The sequence below is a fragment of the Nerophis lumbriciformis genome, linkage group LG22, assembly GCF_033978685.3.
Source record: "Nerophis lumbriciformis linkage group LG22, RoL_Nlum_v2.1, whole genome shotgun sequence".
In the NCBI taxonomy this organism is placed as follows: domain Eukaryota; kingdom Metazoa; phylum Chordata; class Actinopteri; order Syngnathiformes; family Syngnathidae; genus Nerophis; species Nerophis lumbriciformis.
In genome coordinates this window covers 22,941,301-22,966,518 of record NC_084569.2, presented here as the reverse complement: position 1 = coordinate 22,966,518, position 25,218 = coordinate 22,941,301, and the positions used below count along the sequence as shown (strand labels likewise).

The 25,218-nt window shown below is 42.5% G+C and overlaps 1 protein-coding gene across 1 annotated transcript in view; it reads right to left on the bottom strand.

Annotated features, from left to right (window-relative positions):
• The window catches only part of LOC133615043 (uncharacterized), a 72,103-nt gene extending 47,631 nt beyond the window's left edge, over positions 1–24,472 (bottom strand). Inside the window, exons 1-3 of the mRNA XM_061973377.2 lie at positions 24,336–24,472; positions 16,438–16,536; positions 16,244–16,324 (exon numbers count right to left, since the gene is read on the bottom strand). Coding sequence (XP_061829361.2) covers positions 16,244–16,324; positions 16,438–16,479 — 123 coding nt within the window. The 5' untranslated portion in view covers positions 16,480–16,536; positions 24,336–24,472. The remainder of the gene's footprint in view (positions 1–16,243; positions 16,325–16,437; positions 16,537–24,335) is intronic.
• Between the last annotated feature and the right edge of the window lie 746 nt (positions 24,473–25,218).

Here is a 25,218-nt window from a genome sequence, read left to right as displayed (position 1 = left end):
TAACCTGTGTATCTGGATGCATATCGAATCGTTTATCAGAGAGAGATGTGCAACCCTAATATATATGTATATATATATATATATATATATATATATATACATATACATACACATATATATATATGTGTATATGTGTATATATATATATATATATATATATATATATATATATATATATATAAATATATATATATATATATATATATATATATATATATATATATATATATATATATATATATATATATACATATATATATATATATATATATGTATATGTATATATAAATACATACACATATATATATATATATGTGTGTGTGTGGGTGTATGTATATGTATATATCATACCTAAATGCTTTCTTGCCCAGTTCAGTTCTTACTTTGGGGACGACAAATTGCAGAACATTCATTGAACGAAGATTGTGAGTTCCTTGTTTCTTTGTTACAAGACAAGACAGATAAGATGGAGTGATACCGAGAATGGTTTTGTAGATGAAAACATACCAATGATTGAGGCGTCAAGCACATAAAGATGTCCAGTTAACCATTGAGTATAATACGCAATGGTGAGTAAGGGGAGCGCAGTTGGTGATGAATCTCAGTGCCCTGTGGTACACACTATCCAGCTTGTGGAGACAACCAAGAGTAGCATTCATGTACAACACATCTCCATAGTCAATAACAGGTAAAAAGGTTGTTTCCACCAATTTCTGTTTCACAGTAAAAGAAAAGCAAGACTTGTTTCTATAATAAAATCGCAGTAAAAGTTTCAGTTTTTTTTACAACATACTGAATGTGCTCCTTAAAACTCAAGTGGTCATCAATTATATGTGTATGTATATATACATATACATACACATATATACATACACACACACACACACACACATATATATATATATATATATATATATATATATATATATATATACATATATATGTATATATATATATATATATATATATATATATATATATATATATATATATATATATATATATATATATATATATATATATATATATATATATATATATACACACACACATTGGCGTTGCTAGGCCTATTTTAGGGGGGCTCAAGCCCCCCTAAAATATTCTGAAGCCCCCCTAAATAATTTGGTGTTAAAAAAAAAAAATTTTTTTTTTTTTTTTACAAATACATGCCGACATATTCATTATAAAGTGGCCCGAATATGAGTTTAAATAAATAATCATATAACCTGTCATTATTCACTCAGTTTCCCCTCACTTCATAGCGTAAGGTAGAGAGCCCCTTTAGTGCGTCAGTATCCAATCCATTCCACTTGTTCATATAGAAAATCACTCAAAATCCAGTCCGCATTTTCTCTGCGACCTTGCTTGCGGTCCTTGGACTTGTTCATATAGAAAAAGCCCACATCACTCAAAATCCAGTCCGCATTTTCTCTGCGACCTTGCTTGCGGTCCTGCAGGTGTACGAAGCACATTAGCACACAGCACTGCAAAACAAGAATGTGAACGAATGCAAAATGGACATAAGAAACTTTTTCAAGAAAGTAAGTATTCATCACTGCTTGTATTAAAATGTATTAGCTCCACTTTACACCAGGTCTGTGTTTGACAAAAAGTTACATTCCCACTCTAAAGCAATGCTGCTACTTAGTTAGCTAGTTAGCCTGAAATGCATCATGAAGGTCCTGGTTATTTATAAAGTTAAATGTGCACTCTTTTTTACCATTTGCTATCTTTGGGGTTACTTCCTTCTGGAGCATCAGCTGTGTTTCTCACTTTACACATGGAGGAGAACAGGAGCTGAGCTCATTCACATATGACTATCATCAGTAGATAATAATAATAATCACTCCACAACCCCTATTGACCTGTAAGAGTCAGGGCAGAGGAGCACATAAAGTGAGAGGGGAGAGGCCTCTACTGGAAAGGTGAGCAGGAGAATAATGATACATATAAATAAATATTAAAACATTTTTTTTTTAAATGGCTTATCGATAAGCCATTTGTTTTATTTATTTCTGGGTGGATCATGTTGACTATTGGTCCTCCTAATTGTCAATCATTCTGGTGATGTTACCTTATTGCAGTGAATATATATATATATATATATATATATATATATATATATATATATATATATATATATATATATATATATATATATATATATATATATATGTATGAAAGACTTAATATGTATTTATAGATATATATAAGAAAAACCTAGACACCATCTTTGTAGTCATTTTTCTCCTGCGTGGACTTCAGTCTTCCTTTACAATGAGTGAAGCTGCACGAAACCTTGTGTCTGCAATTGTAAATAATTTAGTTTTTAAGTTTTGTGTTTTTTGTAGAATCCATATAAAGTAATATACATTAGCCTATTGTTAAAATAATGAAAGAAACATCATTAAATATATTTGTTTTATTGTATTGTTACATTAATAGCTGTTGTATTGTTATAGGATGGCTTGTTAAACATTTCATAGGATTTTCAGAGGGAGGAAAAACCAAGACATTTAATAAAAAATGTAAAATGAATAAATACATAAAAAGAAAAAAAATGGTTAAAAGCCATCGTCCCGGAGAGCATTTAATTTTGTCCCGTTCTTTTTTTTTTACCGGCCCCGGGACGACGGGACTATCTCAAGCCCTGGAAGTTACATTTTATTGTTTGCATTATTTGTTTCAGCATTGAAATTTGAAGATGGTCCCTCAGCTCTTTGACAGCTTTGGCTCTTTTTCAGATCAGCAGAAGGACTCTAAGTCTTTCTTATTTACAGTATATATAAACGTTTCTCATTTCTATTCAGACTTCCATATATATTTAATTTCCTTAACGACTTGCCATAATATATATATATATATATAAATATATTATATATAAGCCAAATTATCCCGATCCAGATTTTACTTTAATTCAAGTAATTAAGTAATATTTCCAGGGCTTGAATTTACAACCATTTTAGTCACATATGTGCCCAAAATGTAATCTGTGCAACTTCAAAATATTTGGGAACAAACAATTATTGTATTGTGAGCGAAAGTCGTGGCATTATGCTCTATGTTGTGAATGAATAACATAGAGGCTAATGCCATGACTTTCATTGTGTTTCAGTGTATCTTGAAGGATCATGCAAGTCATTGTTTCTTGTTGATGCTGTAAACAAAATGTCACTGTGCAAACCCATGTTTGTGAGCAAGTTTTAATGTTGTAAATGTGATGTTTTATGTATTTGTTTACTGTTTTTAATGTAACTTTGCTGCTGGCCTCTTGGCCAGGTCTCCCTTGGAAAAGAGATCTTTGATCTCAATGGGATTTTACCTGGTTAAATAAAGGCTAAATAAATCAATAAATCATATACATATATACATATATATATATATATATATATATATATATCTCCATCCATCCATCCATCCATCTTCTTCCGCTTATCCGAGGTCGTGTCGCGGGGGCAGCAGCCTAAGCAGAGAAGCCCAGACTTCCCTCTCCCCAGCCACTTCGTCCAGCTCTTCCCGGGGGATCCCGAGGCGTTTCCAGGCCAGCCGAGAGATAAAGTCTTCCCAACGTGTCCTGGGTCTTCCCCGTGGCCTCCTACCGGTCGGACTTGCCCTAAACACCTCCCTAGGGAGGCGTTCGGGTGGCATCCTGACCAGATGCCCGAACCACCTCATCTGGCTCCTCTCGATGTGGAGGAGCAGCAGCTTTACTTTAAGTTCCTCCCGGGTGGCAGAGATCCTCACCCTATCTCTAAGGGAAAGACCCGCCACCCGGCGGAGGAAACTCATTTCGGCCGCTTATACCCGTGATCTTGTCCTTTCGGTTATGACCCAAAGATCATGACGATAGGTGAGGATGGGAACGTAGATCGACCGGTAAATCGAGAGCTTTGCCTTCCGACTGAGCTCCTTCTTCACCACAACGGATCGATACAGCGTCCGCATTACTGAAGACGCAGCACCGATCCGCCTGTCGATCTCACGATCCACTCTTCCCTCACTTGTGAACAAGACTCCGAGGTACTTGAACTCCTCCACTTGGGGTAAAATATCCTCCCCAAGCCGGAGATGGCACTCCACCCTTTTCCGGGCGAGAACCATGGACTCGGACTTGGAGGTGCTGATTCCCATCCCAGTCGCTTCACACTCAGCTGCGAACCGATCCAGTGAGAGCTAAAGATCCTGGCCAGATGAAGCCATCAGGACCACATCATCTGCAAAAAGCAGAGACCTAATCCTGCAGCCACCAAACCGGACCCCATCAACGCCTTGACTGTGCCTCGAAATTCTGTCCATAAAAGTTATGAACAGAATCGGTGACAAAGGGCAGCCTTGGCGGAGTCCAACCCTCACCGGAAATGTGTCCGACTTACTGCCGGCAATGCGGACCAAGCTCTGACACTGATGATACAGGGCGCGGACCGCCACAATCAGACAGTCTGATACCCCATACTCTCTGAGCACTCCCCACAGGACTTCCCGAGGGACACGGTCGAATGCCTTCTCCAAGTCCACAAAGCACATGTAGACTGGTTGGGCAAACTCCCATACACCCTCAAGGACCCTGCCGAAAGTATAGAGCTGGTCCACAGTTCCACCACCAGGATTAAAATCACACTGTTCCTCCTGAATCCGAGGTTCGACTATCCGGCGTAGCCTCCTCTCCAGTACACCTGAATAGACCTTACCGGGAAGGCTGAGGAGTGTGATCCCACGATAGTTAGAACACACCCTCCGGTTCCCCTTTTTAAAGAGAGGAACCACCACCCCGGTCTGCCAATCCAGAGGTACCGCCCCCGATGTCCACGCAATGCTGCAGAGTCTTGTCAACCAAGACCCCCCCACAGCATCCAGAGCCTTAAGGAACTCCGGGCGGATCTCATCCACCCCCGGGGCCTTGCCACCGAGGAGCTTTTTCACTACCTCAGCAACCTCAGCCCCAGAAATAGGAGAGCCCACCACAGATTCCCCAGGCACTGCTTCCTCATAGGAAGACGTGTTGGTGGGATTGAGGAGGTCTTCGAAGTCTTCGAAGCCGGAAGTCGTTTTCCATGGCTTCCCCGAACTCCTCCCATGTCCGAGTTTTTACCTCCGCGACCGCTGAAGCCGCACACCGCTTGGCCTGTCGGTACCTGTCCGCTGCCTCAGGAGTCCCATGAGCCAAAAGAACCCGATAGGACTCCTTCTTCAGCTTGACGGCATCCCTCACCGCCGGTGTCCACCAACGGGTTCTAGGATTACCGCCATGACAGGCACCAACTACCTTGCGGCCACAGCTCCAATCAGCCGCCTCGACAATAGAGGTGCGGAACATGGTCCACTCGGAGACTCTGCCAGACGTTCCCAGCAAACCCTCACAATGCGTTTGGGCCTGCCAGGTCTGTCCGGCATCGTCCCCCACCATCGCAGCCAACTCACCACAGGTGGTGATCGGTAGAAAGCTCTGCCCCTCTCTTCACCCGAGTGTCCAAAACATGAGGCCGCAAATCCGATGACACAACTACAAAGTCGATCATGGAACTGCGGCCTAGGGTGTCCTGGTGCCAAGTGCACATATGGACACCCTTATGCTTGAACATGGTGTTCGTTATGGACAATCCGTGACGGGCACAAAAGTCCAATAACAAAACACCACTCGGGTTCAGATCCGGGCGGCCATTCTTCCCAATCACGCCTCTCCAGGTTTCACTGTCGTTGCCCCAATATGAGCATTGAAGTCCCCCAGTAGAACAAGGGAATCACCCGGGGGAGCACCCTCAAGTACTCCCTCAAGTGAATCCAAAAAGGGTGGGTACTCTGAGCTGCTGCTTGGCGCGTAAGCGCAAACAACAGTCAGGACCCGTCCACCCACCCAAAGGCGGGGGGAAGCTACCCTCTCGTCCACCGGGTTGAACTCCAACGTGCAGGCTCTGAGCCGGGGGGCAACAAGAATTGCCACCCCAGCCCGTCGCCTCTCACTGCTGGCAACGCCAGAGTGGAAGAGAGTACAGCCCCTCTCGAGAGAACTGGTTCCAGAGCCCTTGCTGTGCGTCGAAGTGAGTCCGACTATATCTAGCCGGAACTTCTCCACCTCGCGCACTAGCTCAGGCTCCTTCTCCCCCAGCGAGGTGACGTTCCACGTCCCAAGAGCTAGCTTCTGTAGCCCAGGATCGGACCGCCAAGTGCCCTGCCTTCGGCTGCCGCCCAGCTCATATTGCACCCGACCTCTATGGCCCCTGCTATGGGTAGTGAGCCCATTGGAGGGGGGACCCACGTTGCCTCTTCGGGCTGTGCCCGGCCTGGCCCCATGGGGACAGGCCCGGCCACCAGGCGCTCGCCATTGTGCCCCAACTCCGGGCCTGGCTCCAGAGGGGGGCCCTGGTGACCCGCGTCCGGGCGAGGGAAATCAGAGTCTCGGTTCTTGTATTTCCATAGAAGTCTTCGAGCTGCTCTTTGTCTGATCCCTCACCTAGGACCTGTTTGTCTTGGGAGACCCTACCAGGGGGCATGGAAGCCCCCGGACAACATAGCTCCTAGGATCATTGGGACACGGAAACTCCTCTACCACGGTAAGGTGGCAGCTCAGAGAGGAGTATATATATATATATATATATATATATATATATATATGTGTATCAGTGACGTGCGGTGAGATTGATGGCTGGTGAGGCACTGACTTCATCACAGTCAGATTTACAAACAAATGAACCCTAAAGAGTATCTTATTCACCATTTGATTGGCAGCAGTTAACGGGTTATGTTTAAAAGCTCATACCAGCATTCTTCCCTGCTTGGCACTCAGCATCAAGGGTTGGAATTGGGGGTTAAATCACCAAAAATGATTCCCGGGCGCGGCGCCGCTGCTGCCCACTGCTCCCCACTGCTCCCCTCACCTCCCAGGGGGTGATCAAGGGGATGGGTCAAATGCAGAGGACAAATTTCACCACACCTAGTGTGTGTGTGACAATCATTGGTACTTTAACTTAACTTTAACTTTACACATACAAACTGTAGCACACAAAAAAGCACATTTAATAAAAAAACGTTATTATGGTCTTACTTTTACTTATACATGCGCCGCTGTGTTATATCAACTAAAGCCCTCACTTCAACTTTCCACGTGCAAGATTGAATCTATTTAAAAAAGTGTAACCGAGGGTTTATAAATGTCGCCTATACTGTATGAAACTACAAAATAACAAACACGGAGGCTCCAGTTTACACGAGGACCACTTTATTTACCTTCTTTCAAAAACCTCTGCAACGTGACATCACTTCCGCTCTTAGCGCCTTCAAAATAAGAGCTCAAGGCATATACTGTATAACAGCGCATAACAGGAACTTAACATCACAAAGAGGAAAGCCCATAAAAATAGGTTACAAAAGTTATTTAATAAGAAGCCAAAAAGTGCAAAAACAATAATGTTCGTGTTGGAGGAGTTGTGAATTAGGTACACCTGCAGTCTGCAGGTGTACCTAATGTTGTGGCCCTGCAGTCATTCACAACTCCTCCAACACGAACATTATTGTTTTTGCACTTTTTGGCTTCTTATGAAATAACTTTTTAAAATAGATTCAATCTTGCACGTGGAAAGTTTAAGTGTGGGCTTTAGTTGATATAACACTCCCGTCAGGGGTTGCGGTGCATTAGTGATGGGATCGGCAGTTCTTTTGACTGTACTGAATCACTAGAATCAGTTCCTTAAATTGATTCGTTCAAAAAATTCTTTCACCGAATCACTTCTGCAGCAGCAGTTCTGTGGGCAGGTCGGCGAATCATGAGTCAGTCAGTAACAGCTTCCCCAGCGGCAGATCTCAGTGTGTGTCAGTTCGCGAACGACACAAGCCCTCAGCACCCAATGAACGACACGCACAGTGACTGAACGAGAGCCTCAATGTGACGTCCTCCTCCGCGACACAGTCAGTTCTCTGTGTCAGTAGGTTCGCGAGTCCTGTTGTTAAATATGTTTTATTGCACTGAAATGAAAATAAGAAATAAATAAAAGTGGGAAATAAAAAAAATAGTTATAGCCTACTAAAATGTTTGCAATCAACAGTTAAATAAATAGGCCTCGTTTGTTTAGTGCAAAAACAAATATTAAATTAAGAAACTCTTAACAAATGCCAACATAAAAACCAAATGTTCTGTAGCAAAGAAAATGTAAACTTAAATATGCAAACAAAAAGAAAATAAATACCTTCAAAATAAAACAAATAAATTAAGAGCCAGAAATGCCAACATAAAAACTAAATGTTCTGTAGCCTACATTTAAAAATATAACAAAGAAAATATTAACTTAAATGTGCAAACAAAAAGAAAATAAATAGGCTACCTTAAATAAAACAAAACAAATATTAAACCAAGTGCCAGAAAAGCCAACATTAAAACTAAAATTTCTGTAGCTTACATTTAAAAATATAAAAATGGAAATATCAACTTAAATATGCAATAAAAAATATAAAATAGCTTAAATAATATAAAAATCAAGATAAATAATAGCCTATGTATATGTACATACATTAGTTATTATCTTTTATTTTAAATCTTCTCAAACAGCCTGCCCTACACTTTACCCCCCGCCCCTCCCCCTCGCGTCGCTGCTGCTCAGCCTTGCCCTGCACTGACTTTCTTTCTGTCTCCTCTACTCTCATAACTTTATGTGTTGAGATAATGGGGACGGGGCGCGTGAGTGTGTTTGTTTTCATGTGGCTTGAGTCAACATTAGCCGTTAGCTTGGAGAATGAATGGAGAACGGATGCCAATGGCATGAAACACATACAGTTGTTGACAAAATACACTGTACATTATATACCTCAGCTAACTAAACTATGGAAATGTATAATATAGTTCATATAGCAATACGGTCTCACTGTACAGCAGACCAGCAGTTAGCCGAGTCCGTCCATGTTGAGGCACTGAGTGACGTGCCTCGACTGGCTGCTGTTCACCGCACCGTCTCTTCTCAGTATTTGAACGGCAAATGTGAAAATTCAGCGATTTTGAATAAAAATAATCTAAAACTGGTGAAGTTAAATGGAAAATAACTTTATAGTATAATCACTGAATACATTTAACAATTTAATATATATTTTTTTCTTTTTACATTTTTTTTCTTTCCATGATGGCAGGTGAGGCCCTGCCTCTAGTGACTGCACGTCACTGATATGTATATATATATATATATATATATATATATATATATATATATATATATATATATATATATATATATATATATATATATATATATATATATATATATATATATATATATATATATATATATACCGGTACATACACACATATACTGTACATAGTTGATGCAGGGGTAGATCTTGCTTTGTTGTTTGGCTGAGACCAGGGATTTTGGGCTCGAAAAAGTTGGTGACTGGTCTATGTGATACTTTAGTCCAGGGGTGTCCAAACGTTTTCCACCAAGGGGTGCATACAGAAAAGTCAAAGTATGCGGGGGCCATATTGATATACCGTATTTTCCGCACTATAAGGCGCACCGGATTATTAGCCGCACCTTCAATGAATTACATATTTCATATTTCATAAGCGTGGGATCCAAAATGGCCGGTTCCGTCTCGTCGAAGTCATCGGAGTCAGTGTTGCTGTTGTCCAGTAGTTCTGTGAATCCTGCCTTCCGGAAAGCTCGGACCACAGTTGTGACCGAAATATCTGCCCAGGCATTTACGATCCACTGGCAAATGTTGGCGTATGTCGTCCGGCGCTGTCTGCCCGTCTTAGTGAAGGTGTGTTCGCCTTCGGAGCTGTGTGAAAAAAGCCACCCGGCCTCTTCGCGTAAACTTCCCTTAACCACTCGCTCATCTTTTCTTCATCCATCCATCCCTTCGAGTTAGCTTTTATGATGACGCCGGCTGGAAAGGTCTCTTTTGGCAAGGTCTTCCTTTTGAATATCACCATGGGTGGAAGTTAGCATGGCAAGCTAGAACCACAGTGAAGGATGACTTCTCATTCCCTGTGGTGCGAATATTCACCGTACGTGCTCCCGTTCCACAGTGCGGTTCACAGGAATATCAGTTGCTGTGAAATACGGTAGTAATCCGTGTGCGGATGGAGAGATTGCGTCTTTTTATGAACCGGATCCTTTTCGCTTAGTAGGAGCCATTTTGTGGTCTTTACAGATGTAAACAGGAAATGAAACGTACGGTGATATCCGCGCGTTTTTTCTTCTTCTTCCGGGGGCGGGCGGTAGCTTACAGTAGAAGAAGAAGCGCTTCCTGTTCTATGGGGGCGGGTGCTTACCTTGGCGGTTGCTTGCGTAGAAGAAGAAGCGCTTCCTGTTCTACCGGGAAAAAAGATGGCGGCTGTTTACCGAAGTTGCGAGATCGAAACTTTATGAAAATGAATCGTAATAAAGCGCACCGGGTTATAAGGCGCACTGTTAGCTTTTGAGAAAATTTGTGGTTTTTAGGTGCGCCTTATAGTGCGGAAAATACGGTATATATACCGTATTTTCCGCACTATAAGCCGCCCCGGGTTATTAGCCGCACCTTCAATGAATGGCATATTTCAAAACTTTGTCCACCTATAAGCCGCCCCGGACTATAAGCCGCGCCTACGCTGCGCTACAGGGAATGTCAAAAAAACAGTCAGATAGGTCAGTCAAACTTTAATAATATATTAAAAACCAGCGTTCTAACAACTCTGTCCCAAAATGTACGCAAATGTGCAATCACAAACATAGTAAAATTCAAAATAGTGCAGAGCAATAGCAACATAATGTTGCTCGAACGTTAATGTCACAACACACAAAATAAACATAGCGCTCACTTTCTGAAGTTATTCTTCATTCGTAAATCCTTCGAATTCTTCGTCTTCGGTGTCCGAATTGAAAAGTTGGGCAAATGTGGGATCCAAAATGGCCGGTTCCGTCTCGTCGAAGTCATCGGAGTCAGTGTCACTGTTGTCCAGCAGTTCTGTGAATCCTGCCTTCCGGAAAGCTCGGACCACAGTTGTGACCGAAATATCTGCCCAGGCATTTACGATCCACTGGCAGATTTTGGCGTCGTCTGGCGCTGTCTCCCTGTCTTAGTGAAGGTGTGTTCGCCTTCTGTCATCCACTGTTCCCACGCAGTTAGCAGTCTAGCTTCGAATGCCCTGTTGACACCAATATCTAGCGGCTGGAGGTCTTTTGTCAATCCACCCGGAATGACGGCGAGTATTGAATTAAGCGCGTAAGCGTGTCTCTTAATGTGATGTTATGAGCTAGCAAATATAACAACTACACTACCCAGCATGCAACGATAGTGACGAGCATGCGCGGTAGCCCTGAGAAGCGTTGTTGTATGTGCTGGCAGTTAGAATGTGGTTATGAGCACGCTGTGAGTAAACGTTGAGAACTCAGTTAACACGCCTCGTCTGCATTATTTATAATTAGACAGACAACACACTTAATAGGAGCCATTTTGGGGTCTTTACATAAACACACAAATGGAAATGAAACGTCACATATCCCAGCATGCACCGCGCGCTTCTTCTTCTTCCGGGGGCGGGTGGTTGCTTACAGTAGAAGAAGAAGCGCTTCCTGTTCTATGGGGGCGGGTGCTTACCTTGGCGGTTGCTTGCGTAGAAGAAGAAACGCTTCCTGTTCTACCGGGAAAAAAGATGGCGGCTGTTTACCGAAGTTGCGAGACCGAAACTTTATGAAAATGAATCTTAATATTTATCCATATATAAAGCGCACCGGGTTAAAAGCCGCACTGTCAGCTTTTGAGTAAATTTGTGGTTTTTAGGTGCGGCTAATGGTGCGGAAAATACGGTATATATTTTTTTTAAATGCTAAAAAAAGATATTGTGTCAACTATGTATTACAGGTGACTAAGTATATTAGTATTAATTATTTAGGATATTTCAGCTTTTTCTCATTACATAACGATATTTTTGCTCTTTTGTCTTACATTTTACTATTGTTTTTCCCATGCAAGAATAGAATAATGATAATAAAACTAATAATATAGTTGTATAACTGTATAACTTAGTGTGTAAAAAAATCTGCCTGTACAAAAATATTAATGTTCAGTTACACATTCAACAGTGTTTATTTTTGTTGTCATTTTTCAAATTAATTATTAAAAGTTAGAATTATTTTATTTTGATTGACTTTGTTTATTCTTTTTTTTTTTTTTTGTCCTGTACAGCTTCTCAGGCAAATCATATAGTTGATGTAGATGCCCATATCGACTGTTCAAATTTACTTTACAAAAGAGAAGTGTGGGATACTTCTCTTGTTGCCTTATTGGGGCGGTATAGCTCGGTTGGTAGAGCGGCCGTGTCAGCAACTTGAGGGTTGCAGGTTCGATCCCCGCTTCCGCCATCCTAGTCACTGCTGTTGTGTCCTTGGGCAAGACACTTTACCCACCTGCTCCCAGTGCCACCCACACTGGTTTAAATGTAACTTAGATATTGGGTTTCACTATGTAAAGCGCTTTGAGTCACTAGAGAAAAGCCTTATATAAATATAATTCACTTCACTTATTTGTATTTGGCTTTTTTAAATGTATTTATATTATCATTTGGTGCAGCTGGAGGGAATAGAAAGAGAAAAACAACAACAGCAAACACAACAATAACAACAACAACAATAGAGCAACAACATCAGCAAATACGATATGTACAAATATGATGGTAAAAGTGATAGCAAAGAAGCAGTTAGCGAAATAAATAACAATACCGAAATGACAATGAGCATTATTACACTACAAATGGATCAATCGAAATACCAATAGAAATACCGCTATTGATAATGAACAATACCAATAATTTACCTCTATTATCAACAATACAGTTGTTCGAATGCAACAATACCAGTGACGTGCGGTGAGGTTGATGGCTGGTGAGGCACTGACTTCATCACAGTCAGATTTACAAACATATGAACCCTAAAGAGTATCTTATTCACCATTTGATTGGCAGCAGTTAACGGGTTATGTTTAAAAGCTCATACCAGCATTCTTCCCTGCTTGGCACTCAGCATCAAGGGTTGGAATTGGGGGTTAAATCACCAAAAATGATTCCCAGGCGCGGCGCCGCTGCTGCCCACTGCTCCCCTCACCTCCCAGGGGGTGATCAAGGGGATGGGTCAAATGCAGAGGACAAATTTCATTACACCTAGTGTGTGTGTGACAATCATTGGTACTTTAACTTAACTTTAACTTTACACATACAAACTGTAGCACACAAAAAAGCACATTTAATAAAAAAAAACGTTATTATGGTCTTACCTTTACTTAGAAATTAAGTCCATGCGCCGCAACTAAAGCCCTCACTTAAACTTTCCACGTGCAAGATTGAATCTATTTAAAAAAGTGTAACCGAGGGTTTATAAATGTCGCCTATACTGTATGAAACTACAAAATAACAAACACGGAGGCTCCAGTTTACACGAGGACCACTTTATTTACATTCTTTCAAAAACCTCCGCAACGTGACATCATTTTCGCTCTTAGCGCCTTCAAAATAAGAGCTCAAGGCATATACTGTATAACAGCGCATAACAGGAACTTAACATTACAAAGAGGAAAGCTCATGAAAATAGGTTACAAAAGTTATTTAATAAGAAGCCAAAAAGTGCAAAAACAATAATGTTCGTGTTGGAGGAGTTGTGAATTAGGTACACCTGCAGTATGCAGTGTGGGCTTTAGTTGATATAACAATTCTACGGAAGGGGGTTCTGCCCTCACTATATGTGTTGAGGTTGTACAGCTTGGCAGACAGCGAACAACCAATCCAGGACGTTCTAATAAAGTTCCAAAGCAGATGAATCCATTTAGGCTCTTTATTGTTGTTGATCTTGCTTTGTCTTGCACTGGACTTGTATTTTATTTATTTATTTGTAAAACTGAAATACACACAATGACAATGTATAAGCTATATGATTCAACCAACATACTGAAATGTGATACACAATATGTAAACATTAGCTTTACACAAATATACAGCATTATTGGGACGGCATGGCGCAGTGGTAGAGTGGCCGTGCGCAACCCGAGGGTCCCTGGTTCAATCCCCACCTAGTACCAACCTCGTCATGTCCGTTGTGTCCTGAGCAAGACACTTCACCCTTGCTCCTGATGGGTGCTGGTTAGCGCCTTGCATGGCAGCTCCCTCCATCAGTGTGTGAATGGGTAAATGTGGAAGTAGTGTCAAAGCGCTTTGAGTACCTTGAAGGTAGAAAAGCGCTATACAAGTACAACCCAGTTATCATTTATCACCAAACAAATACTGCTGAGCGTTGAAACTACTTCTATGGTGGAAATATGCGACCGGCAGCCATTTTAAGTCCTCAAACATCCATTAAATTAGTGCACAAAAATCGTTTTTTCAATACACATCTATCAAATTTAGCCACTTTCCACCTTCATATTGAGCCACATAAACAAGTCAAACAGTTTACTTACAGACTTGTCTTTTCCAAGGCTTGTAAGAGCTAACACAACTTGTCTGTCTCTCATTGTCTCATAAACTGGACTAAGATCGTAAACCGGAAGTGCCCAAACTAATGACGCGCAACATTTCCCATCGCCACAAGGTGTCAGTAATAGTCCACAATCAAACGGGCATAACAGCGGGGGTGCAGGAGGCGAGCCTCACACAGTGCGTCTTTTGCAGCCGTTTTATGGTCGCTCAGCACAAGAAATACTTTACACACATACAGTTGTTGACAAAATACACTGTACATTATATACCTCAGCTAACTAAACTATGGAAATGTATAATATAATTCATATAGCAATACAGTCTCACTGCACAGCAGGCCAGCAGTTAGCCGAGTCATTGCGCAATCCATGTTGCGGCACTGAGTGACGTGCCTCGACTGGCTGCTGCACCGTCTCTTCTCAGTATTTGAACGGCAAATGTGAAAATTCAGCGATTTTGAATAAAAATAATCTAAAACTGGTGAAGTTAAATGGAAAATAACTTTATAGTATAATCACTGGATACATATAACAATTTTTTTTTTTTTCTTTTTACATTTTTTTTCTTTCCATGATGGCAGGTGAGGCAGGGCCTCTAGTGACTGCACGTCACTGAACAATACATATACGTAATGATAACTAGAGATACAAATGAAAGCAGAAAAATGGGGGGGAAGAAAGAGAAGCAACCTATATCAACCTTGTAGATTGTTATAGTAACCATAGATTAAGCTTTGTCAGTGTGCCATGTGTTATCCAGTTTACCCTAGGGTAACAACGTTAATTTAAATTTGATGAAACGTGATTATGTGCATGAGTGTATGTATGTATATGTACTTGTATATGTACAGTATGTGTATATGCATGTTTGTACAGTAAATGTATATGTACAGTATGTGTATATGCATGTTTGTACAGTGAATGTATACAGTATGTGTATATGTATGTTTGTACAGTGAATGTATATGTACAGTATGTGTATATGTATAAGTACAGTGAATGTATATGTACAGTATGTGTATATGTATGTTTGTACAGTGAATGGCTCGAGAGACGAGACGTCATAAGGTTAGATTTCAATTCAGAAGATTTCAATTCATCTTAAAAGTTTATTATTATGCTACTTTGTCATCAAATTTTGGTAAATGTGAGTAATTCAGGTCCATGACCACGTACCATGCTTAAAACAAATCTAAACCCATCATTTATTTATTTGACCCAATGAAAATAACCTTCCCTAGTCATGGTGCAAAGAAATTAATAAATCGAACCAACACTAAATGCCAACACACATGGTCACACATAACACAATATAACACAATTTGTGGATTTTCTAAAAAAATGTCCATAAAATAAAAAAAATCTGATTTACACCCATTTAAAATCCATTACAAAAGCATGATGGGAAAAATGCAAAACACTATCTCCATACTTATCCATGTTTGCCACATTTTAGCTGCTTGATATTTCTGATTGATTACAAAACTTTAAGGAGGTTGTCGCGGAAGTAAAGAAGGTAGGAGTCCAACTTTCACGTCCTCTTTAAATCCAATTAAACATATATATATATATATATATATATATATATATATATACGCCTTGCATGGCAGCTCCCTCCATCAGTGTGTGAATGTGTGTGTGAATGGGTAAATGTGGAAGTAGTGTCAAAGCGCTTTGAGTACCTTGAAGGTAGAAAAGCGCTATACAAGTACAACCCATTTATCATTTATTTATATATATATATAATATTATAAGAACTTTGCTCTTGACATTTCTGTATTAATTTGCTATTTGCAATAAATTATGTTCAGGAACTCACCACATCATATCTGGTTTCATAGATGTTGTTGGGTTTTTTCAACCTTGGAAGAGGTACTGGTCTTACTTTCAACTCAGACTCCTGAGGAAAATGGGACATTGGAATAAATTGCATGTAAATGTACAAGTTCCATAAAATACCAAAAAAGAGCAAAACAATTATAGGTGAATATGGATTGCTTATTGTTATATTACCACTGGCGGTGGTTCAGACGGTGGAATAATGGAGGACTTCATCGCGTCAGGTTGGGGTTTGGATGGCTCGATCTTTCAGAATCCAGCTTGGGCCCTAAACTGTAAACAAAATTACTTATCAATCATTTTAGTAAGTGACTTTATCACCAATAACAATCTCAGCAGGCAACATGTTTTTTTTCCTTATCTATGATCTACCTTGAATGTGTCAAGTTCAATTTGAATGCCTGAAACATGATGACATGTGGCACTTTTCACCCACTCTTTCATTGAGCAAAACTCGCAAACGACAAAACATGATTGTTGCTGAGCGATTTCAGCCCAGATTAACCCCGACAGTTGTCACACTCAGGTGTTCCCCTATTGTCAGTGGCATCAGCGTCTTTGTTCAAGCTGCTGTTCACGCGCTCCTTTGTCATCTCCAATCAGCTCACGCAACGATAACGAGATGGAACAAGAGTTTGCTTCAAATTTTTAGTGCCTCATTCGACCTTTTGCATTTAGCATTCTTTGTGTTATTCCAGCCAGTCGACAGAGCCTTGCATAAAGCTGGTAACTTCTGCACCTGTCAATGTTCTGGCATGGAAAAATGCCTCAAGCGGTCTTATCAGCTACAGAGCAGGGCTGGTGTTCCCATACTTTAAAAAAATGCTGCAAAACCAGTAGGGTCCAACTGATACCTATCTTATTAAAAAAAAATACAATTTACTAGTACCGGTATACAGGGTACAATGCATCTGGACAGTATTCACAGCGCTTCACTTTTTCCAAATTTTGTTATGTTACAGCCTTATTCCAAAATGGAATACATTCATTGTTGTCCTCAAAATTCTACAATGACAATATGAAAAGTTTTTTGTTTTTTTTTAGCAAATTTATTACAAATAAAAGAATACAAAAATCGCATGTACATAAGTATTTACACCCTTTGGTCAATACTTTGTTGATACACCTTTGACAGCCTCAAGTCTTTTTGAATATGATGCTACAAGCTTGGCACGCCGATCTTTGGGCAGTTTCACCCATTCGTCTTTCCAGCATCTCTCAAGATCCATCAGGTTGGATGGGAAGAGTTGGTTTTCATCCAGGATGTTTCTGTACATTGCTGCATTCGTCTTTCCCTCTATTCTGACTTGTCTCCCAGTTCCTACCGCTGAAAACCATCCCCACAGCATCATATATTGGCCTGGTGATGAGCGGTGCCTGGTTTCCTTCAAACATGATGCCTGGCATTCATGCCAAAGAGTTCAATCTTTGTCTCATCAGACCAGATAATTTTGTTTCTCGTGGTCTGAGAGTCTTTCATGTGCATTTTGGCAAACCTTTTGCAGATAACCACGGATCACAGGACTTAATGACTACAGGCCGGTTGCGCTGACGTCTGTGGTCATGAAGTCCTTTTGAGCGCTTGGTCCTGCCCCACCTCAAGGACATCACCGCCCCCCTCCTGGACCCACTGCAGGTCGCCTACAGAGCCAACAGGTCTGTGGATGATGCAGTGAACCTGGCCCTCCACTTCATCCTGGAGCATCTGGACTCCCCAGGAACCTACGCTAGGATCCTGTTTGTGGACTTCAGCTCTGCCTTCAACACCATCCTCCCTGGACTGCTACAAGACAAGCTCTACCAGCTCAGCGTGCCCGATTCCCTCTGCAGTTGGATCAATGACTTCCTGACAGACCGAAGACAGCACGTGCGGCTGGGGAAGATGGTCTCAGACAGTCGAACCACGAACACTGGTACTCCTCAGGGTTGTATACTCTCCCCCTGGCTCTTCTCCCTGCATACAAACTGCTGCACCTCCAGTCACCAGTCCGTAAAACTGCTCAAGTTTGCGGATGACACCACCCTCATCGGGCTCATCTCGGATGGCGATGAGTCCGCCTACAGGAGAGAGGTGGACCGGCTGGCGTCCTGGTGTAGCCTCAACAACCTGGAGCTGAACGCCCAGAAAACAGTGGCGATGATCATGGACTTCAGGAAAGTCACAGCCCCACCATCCCCCCTCACCCTGATTGACTCTCCCACCCCCGTCTCCATTGTGGACTCCTTCCGTTTTTTGGGCACCACCATCACCCAAGACCTCAAGTGGGAGCCGACCATCAGCTCCCTCATCAAGAAGGCCCAGCAGAGGATGCACTTCCTGCGGCAGCTGAGGAAACTTAAGGTGCCGACTGAGATGCTGGTGTAGTTTTACTCAGCCATCATCGAGTCCATCCTGACCTCCTCCATCACCGTGTGGTTCCCCGGCGCCACAGTCCAGGATAAGCATCGACTGCAGCACATCGTACATGCTGCTGAGAAGGTGATTGGCTGCAAGCTCCCATCCCTCCAGGACTTGTTCTCCTCCAGGACCAGGAGGTGTGTGGGTCGGATCACAGCTGACTCTTCTCACCCTGGACACAAACTATTTTCCCCTGTCCCCTCAGGCAGGAGACTACGGTCCATCCAGACCCACACCTCCCGCCACCTGAACAGTTTTTCCCCTCGGCCATCAGGCACATGAACAGTAGCTCCTTGAATTCCTTGAATTCCTTCTAAGTCTATAACAAGATCTGATAGCTCAGTTACAGCTCTTTTTATTACCAAATATGTGTTATATGTGTTTTATGTTGCACGATTGCACCAAGAAAAATTCCTAGTTTGTGAACCTGTTCTCAAACAATGGCAATAAAACTATTCTGTTTCTGATAAATGTCTTCCACCTGGACACTCTACCATACAGGTCTGATTGGTGGATTGCTGCAGAGATGGTTGTCCTTCTGGAAGGTTCTCCTCTCTCCACAGAGGAATGTTGTAGCTCTGACAGAGTGACCATCAGGTTCTTGGTCATCTCCCTGACTAGACTAAGATGAATGCAGCAATGTACAGAGACATCCTGGGTGAAAACCAACACATCCCATCCAACCTGAAACTGACAAAGATAGGTGTGCCAGGCTTGTGGCATCATATTCAAAAATACTTGAGGCTGTAATTTCTGCCAAAGGTGCATCTTTTAACATTGTCATTATGTAGAATTTTGAGGACAAAACTGCATTTATTCCATTTCGGAATAAGGCTGTGACATAACAAAATGTGGTAAAAGTGAAGCGCTGTGTATACTTTCTGTATGCACTATATACAAAAGAGATATTCAACTAAATGGTTTTGAGGGCCACATTTCAAGAAAGCTAAGGACCGGAGGGCCGGACTTTCACTGTTAGTCGTATTTTTAATGTTTCAGTGAACCAGCGTTCTCTACAGTAGACATTAAAATTTGGTCTATTTATTTTGTCATGGTTACAGGAGCGCTCTGCTGTTTTTATGGACTTTCTGCAAAAAAGCTAGTCAAAGATCATCTCTATGACATCCCAGCAGGCACAAGACATTGATACAACGTTGATTATACATACGTGTCCTTTAAAACTGACTTTGAAACGTTGCAAAATAGTTGTATTTGTAAATTGAGACAACATTGGTGTTTAATGTTGGATCCACGTTGTTGGTTGGAAAATGACCAAATTTCAATGATCAAATCAACGTCACATCCTGACGTTTAATAAACGTCGTCAAAAAGCATGTTGTTTCAACGTTGTATTTGTGTTGTAGAATATAGGTTGGGAAATGACCAAAATTCAATGGTCACATCAACGTCAGAACCCAACATTGATTGAACATCATCATTTTGTTTGAGTTGCTCAGCATCAGGACTTTATTCATCAAGTTCTTAACGTTGTTTCAATGTCTTAATACCGACAGCCATCAGACTGTATGATGCATATGTTCCTTTTTGACTGTACTTAAATGTATAATGTATTTATATCATTCACATGTGAATAATGCTGTATGATGGACTGTATTGATGTTATTCACGTGTGCCCGAAGAAGCTACGTGGACACACCATCTTCTCCGCCATGTGGGCCCACCACCCGCGGTCGGAACCAGTGGGGTCGGGTGCGCTGCCAAGTGGATGGCAGTGAAAGTGGAGGCTCCAGACGGACCAATTCGGGGCAGCAGAGGCTGACTTTCGGGACGTGGAACGTCTCTACGCTGGTGGGGAAGGAGCCTGAGCTGGTGCGAGAGGTGGAGCGCTACCGGTTGGATCTGGTGGGGCTTACCTCTACGCATAGCAAGGGCTCTGAAACCACACTCCTGGACAAGGGATGGACCTTGTTCACTTCTGGAGTTGCTCAGGGTGTGAGGGCACAGGCGGGTGTGGGGATACTCATGAGTCCCCGGCTGAGTGCCTGTACGTTGGAGTTCACCCCGGTGGACAAGAGGGTCGCCTCCCTTCGCCTTAGGATTGGAGGGGGGGAAACTCTGACTGTTGTTTGTGCGTACGCACCAAACAAGAGTTCAGAGTATTCGGCCTTCTTGGATACCTTGCATGGGGTCCTGTATGGGGCTTCGGCAGGGGATTCCATAGTCTTGCTGGGGGACTTCAAAGCGCACGTGGGCAATGACAGTGATACTTGGACTGGCGTGATTGGGAGGAACGGTCTCCCTGATCGGAACCTGAGTGGTGGATTGTTATTGGACTTCTGTGCTAGCCACAGACTTGCGATAACAAACACCATGTTCAAGCATAACGATGCTCATAGGTGTACCTAGTACCAGAGCACCCTAGGCCAAAGATCAATGATCGATTTTGTAATCGTATCAGCTGATCTGAGGCCGTATGTTTTGGACACTCGGGTAAAGAGAGGGGCTGAACTGTCAACTGATCACCATCTGGTGGTGAGTTGGGTCAGATGGCGGGGGAAACCTCTGGACAGACCTGGCAAACCCAAGCGTGTCGTGCGGGTGAACTGGGAACGTTTGGAGGAGTCCTCTGTCCGGAAGGACTTCAACTCCCACCGGCGGGACTTCTCTGCCATCCCTGTGGAGGTTGGGGACATTGAACAGGAATGGGCAATGTTCAAAGCCTCTATTGCAAAAGCTGCAGCTGCGAGCTGTGGCCAGAAGGTCTTGGGTGCCTCAAGGGGCAGTAACCCTCGAACACCCTGGTGGACAGTGGTGGTCAGTGAAGCCGTCCGACTGTTATCCCAGGGGACTCCGGAGGAAGTTGCAAGGTACCGACAGGCCCGAAGGGCAGCGGCCGTGGCTGTGGACGAGGCTAAGCAGAGGGTGTGGGAGCAGTTCGGGGAATCCATGGAGAGGGACTATCGGGCGGCACCAAAGCTGTTCTGGAAGACCATACGGCACCTCAGGAGTGGGAAGCAGGGAACCATCCAAGCTGTGTACGGCAAGGATGGGACTTTGCTGACTTCAAGTGAGGAAGTCGTAGGGCGTTGGAAAGAGCACTTTGGGGAACTCCTGAACCCAATTACATAAGACACACCCTCCCTGATAGGAGCAGAGCCTGAGGATGATGGGGGATCGACGTCGATCTCTCGGAGTGAAATCACTGAGGTAGTTAGACAACTCTACAGTGGCAAAGCTCCAGGGGTTGACGGGATCCGTCCAGAAATGCTGAAGGCTCTGGGTGTTGATGGGCTGTCTTGGTTGATACGCCTTTTCAACATTGCGTGGAAGTCTGGGACAGTGCCGGGTGGTTCCCCTTTTCAAAAAGGGGGACCAGAGGGTGTGTGCTAATTACAGGGGTATCACACTACTCAGCCTCCCTGGGAAAGTTTACGCCAAGGTACTGGAAAGGAGGGTCCGGCCGATAGTCAAACCTCAGATTCAAGAGGAGCAATGTGGATTCCGTCCTGGTCGTGGAACAACTGACCAGCTCTTTACTCTTGCGGGAATCCTGGAGAAGGCCTGGGAGTATGCCTATCCAGTCTACATGTGCTTTGTGGATTTGGAGAAGGCGTATGACCGGGTGCCCCGGGAGATCTTGTGGGAGGTGCTGAGGGAGTACGGAGTGAGGGGAACCCTGCTGAGGGCCATCCAATCTCTGTACAACCAAAGCGAGAGTTGTGTCCGGGTGCTTGGATGTAAGTCGGATCCGTTTCCAGTGGGGGTTGGTCTCCGCCAGGGCTGCGCTCTGTCACCTATCCTGTTTGTGATTTTCATGGACAGGATTTCTAGGCAGAGTCATGGCCATGGCGTAGAGGGTATACGTCTCGGGGGGCTAAAGGTTGCGTCACTGCTGTTTGCAGATGATGTGGTCCTGATGGCACCTTCGGTTCGTGACCTTCAGCTCTCACTGAATCGGTTCGCAGCCGAGTGTTCAGCGGCTGGAATGAGGATCAGCATCTCCAAATCTGAGGCCATGGTTTTCAGCAGGAAACCGATGGATTGTACAGTCCATGAAGTGTGGGTCATGACCGAAAGAATAAGATCGCAGATACAAGCGGCCGAAATGAGTTTCCTCAGAAGGGTGGCTGGCATCTGTATAATAATCTGCATAATGCTGTATAATAGACTGTATTTATATTATTCACATGTAAAAAATACTTAAGTGTTTATTGTATATTGTGAGCGAACTGTGGTGCTGAATTTCCCCCAGGGATCAATAAAGTACTTTATATTCTATTCTATTCTACTCTATTAAGAACCTGCTGCAAAAAAAGTGAGTCTCTTAAGTTTTTTTAAATGAATTTGCGGGCCACCGTTTGAATATCCCAAATGATAAAAAAGAGAGGACCTAAAATGGAACCTCGAAGAACCCCACTAGTATAACTAAAGAATTAGAACAAATCTGAAGTAAAGAAGCTACAGCAACACCTTAGTTACACAAATCACATTCAATAGTGTGAATGCCAAAAAAAAGAGGACTTAAAGAGGTGCCTTGAGGAACGCCTCGGTTTGGAACCCAGTGTTGTATGTTTGCTCGCAGGGTAAAATATCAAAGCAAGTATCTTAGAGTGGGTCCTCTCCAAGGTTTCTCATAGTCATTCACATTGACATCTCACTTGGTTGTGAGTTTTTCCTTGCCCTTATGTGGGCTCTGAACCGAGGATGTCGTGGTGGCTTGTGCAGCCCTTTGAGACACTTGTGATTTAGGGCTATATAAGTAAACATTGATTGATTGATTGAAGTATCTGCCAACGTGTTTACATTGGTCCAAATTCCTCTATGCAACAGAAGCACTCTTGTGTTTTTAGGAATTTGCTGCAAACATCAAACATTTTTGTCGCCCAGGTTCTGAACTGAAATCCGGGGGCCAGATTGATGTAATTCTCGGGTCGCCAGTTGAATAGCCCTGATATACAACATCAGTATATGAAGAATTTGAAGGGTAAACTATCAAAATAAAATTACCCCTAAAAGTTAAAGTATCACTGATAGTCACACACATTCGACCCATCCCCTTGTTCCACCCCTGGGAGGTGAGGGGAGCAGTAAGCAGCAGCTGTGGCCGCACTCTGGAATCATTTTGGTGATTTAACCCCCAATTCCAACCCTTGATGCTGAGTGCCAAGCAGGAAGGTACTGGGTCCCATTTTTATAGTCTTTATAATTTTTATAGTCTCACGACCTACCGATCTCAGGGCGGACACTCTAACCACAAGGCCACGGAGCATGAAAAAACCCACTAAAATGTAATTATAGTCCCAAATATTATCTAGTCATTGACATTAAAAAATTATTAATTCATAGCACCTGTTTTACATGCAATAATTAGATCTCCAGTGTGTTTGCTGTTTTGTTATCACTCAGTAGTGGCCAATAAGGACTGTTGTTGAGGAAGTGAAGCATTCATGTGCTGCCAAGAGTAGCGTGACAACTCTACATCAAGACCGCTTGAAATGTTCTGAAGGCTATCAAAATTGAGCCATTTATGTTTGACGGATGTCGTGGCGCATCCATAATCCACTAGATTTTATGCAGCCATAAGAGAGATGCTAAAACAGAAACGAGTCCTGTGCATAATTAACTTCAATAGTGGAGGAAAACACAAGACAAAATAAACGTCTTAAATAAAATAAACATTTTCTACGCAATTAAACGGAGAGTTTATGCATACCGTCATCTTCATCAGTCCGCTGCGTTGTTACATGTTTTCTTGATCGTGGATCCGGTGTCTGGAATAAGCCAATGTTGATGGTGTTGTCTGCTGTTGTTGTTGCTTTACACTGTCTGGTGTTATGTACTCGAAATGCCTGCATGGCGTCATAAGAGAAACAGGTGGGTGGATCTTATAAGTGGGAAATGATGTCATTATTCAAATGCATCAACAAGGATGTATACTTAATGGCGCTTGTCTGTGCCTTTTTACATGCCTTACATAACGCAAATATGCAAGATGAGCAAAGTGAGGGCGCTCTTTGCTTCCGTGCCTTGCTCGAGAGCATGTTGACAGTGATCCTGAAGCAAACTGACAACTCTATATAACATGTGACAATTCCCATATGTTCTTTGTCTGCAACAATACGTGTATCCCAATCACAAAGTCCAGTCATACTACAAGTGTGTAAAAAAAACTAAAGAACATTTGCAAAAGGCACATTTGTTTAAAGGGAAATTTAATCAATCTTCATTTCTTATAGAGAGAATAAACCGTTTTGGGTGAGTTGAAAACGCCAGAAAATCTGTTTTTTTTTTTAGGAAGGAGGGGAACCCGCAGTCGCATATTGTCATTATTCTTTTCAAGACAAAGCATGCATGTCAGTGACATAAAAGAACAAAATGTCAGAGCCTTTATACTGTACTCTGGAATTTTGCATGAACTTGCAGGACAGGAAAAGTGAGTGTGCGTGGGTTGGATTCTTGTCGTGTTCACTACATGTAATAGAATCCCCGCAGGTAATACAATATGTTTTAATGACTATTGTCATTCCAATCACTGCAATGCAAAATGACTAAACAATGTTGTTAAAAGTGCATCAGTGGAAGAAGTAAAAAAGATT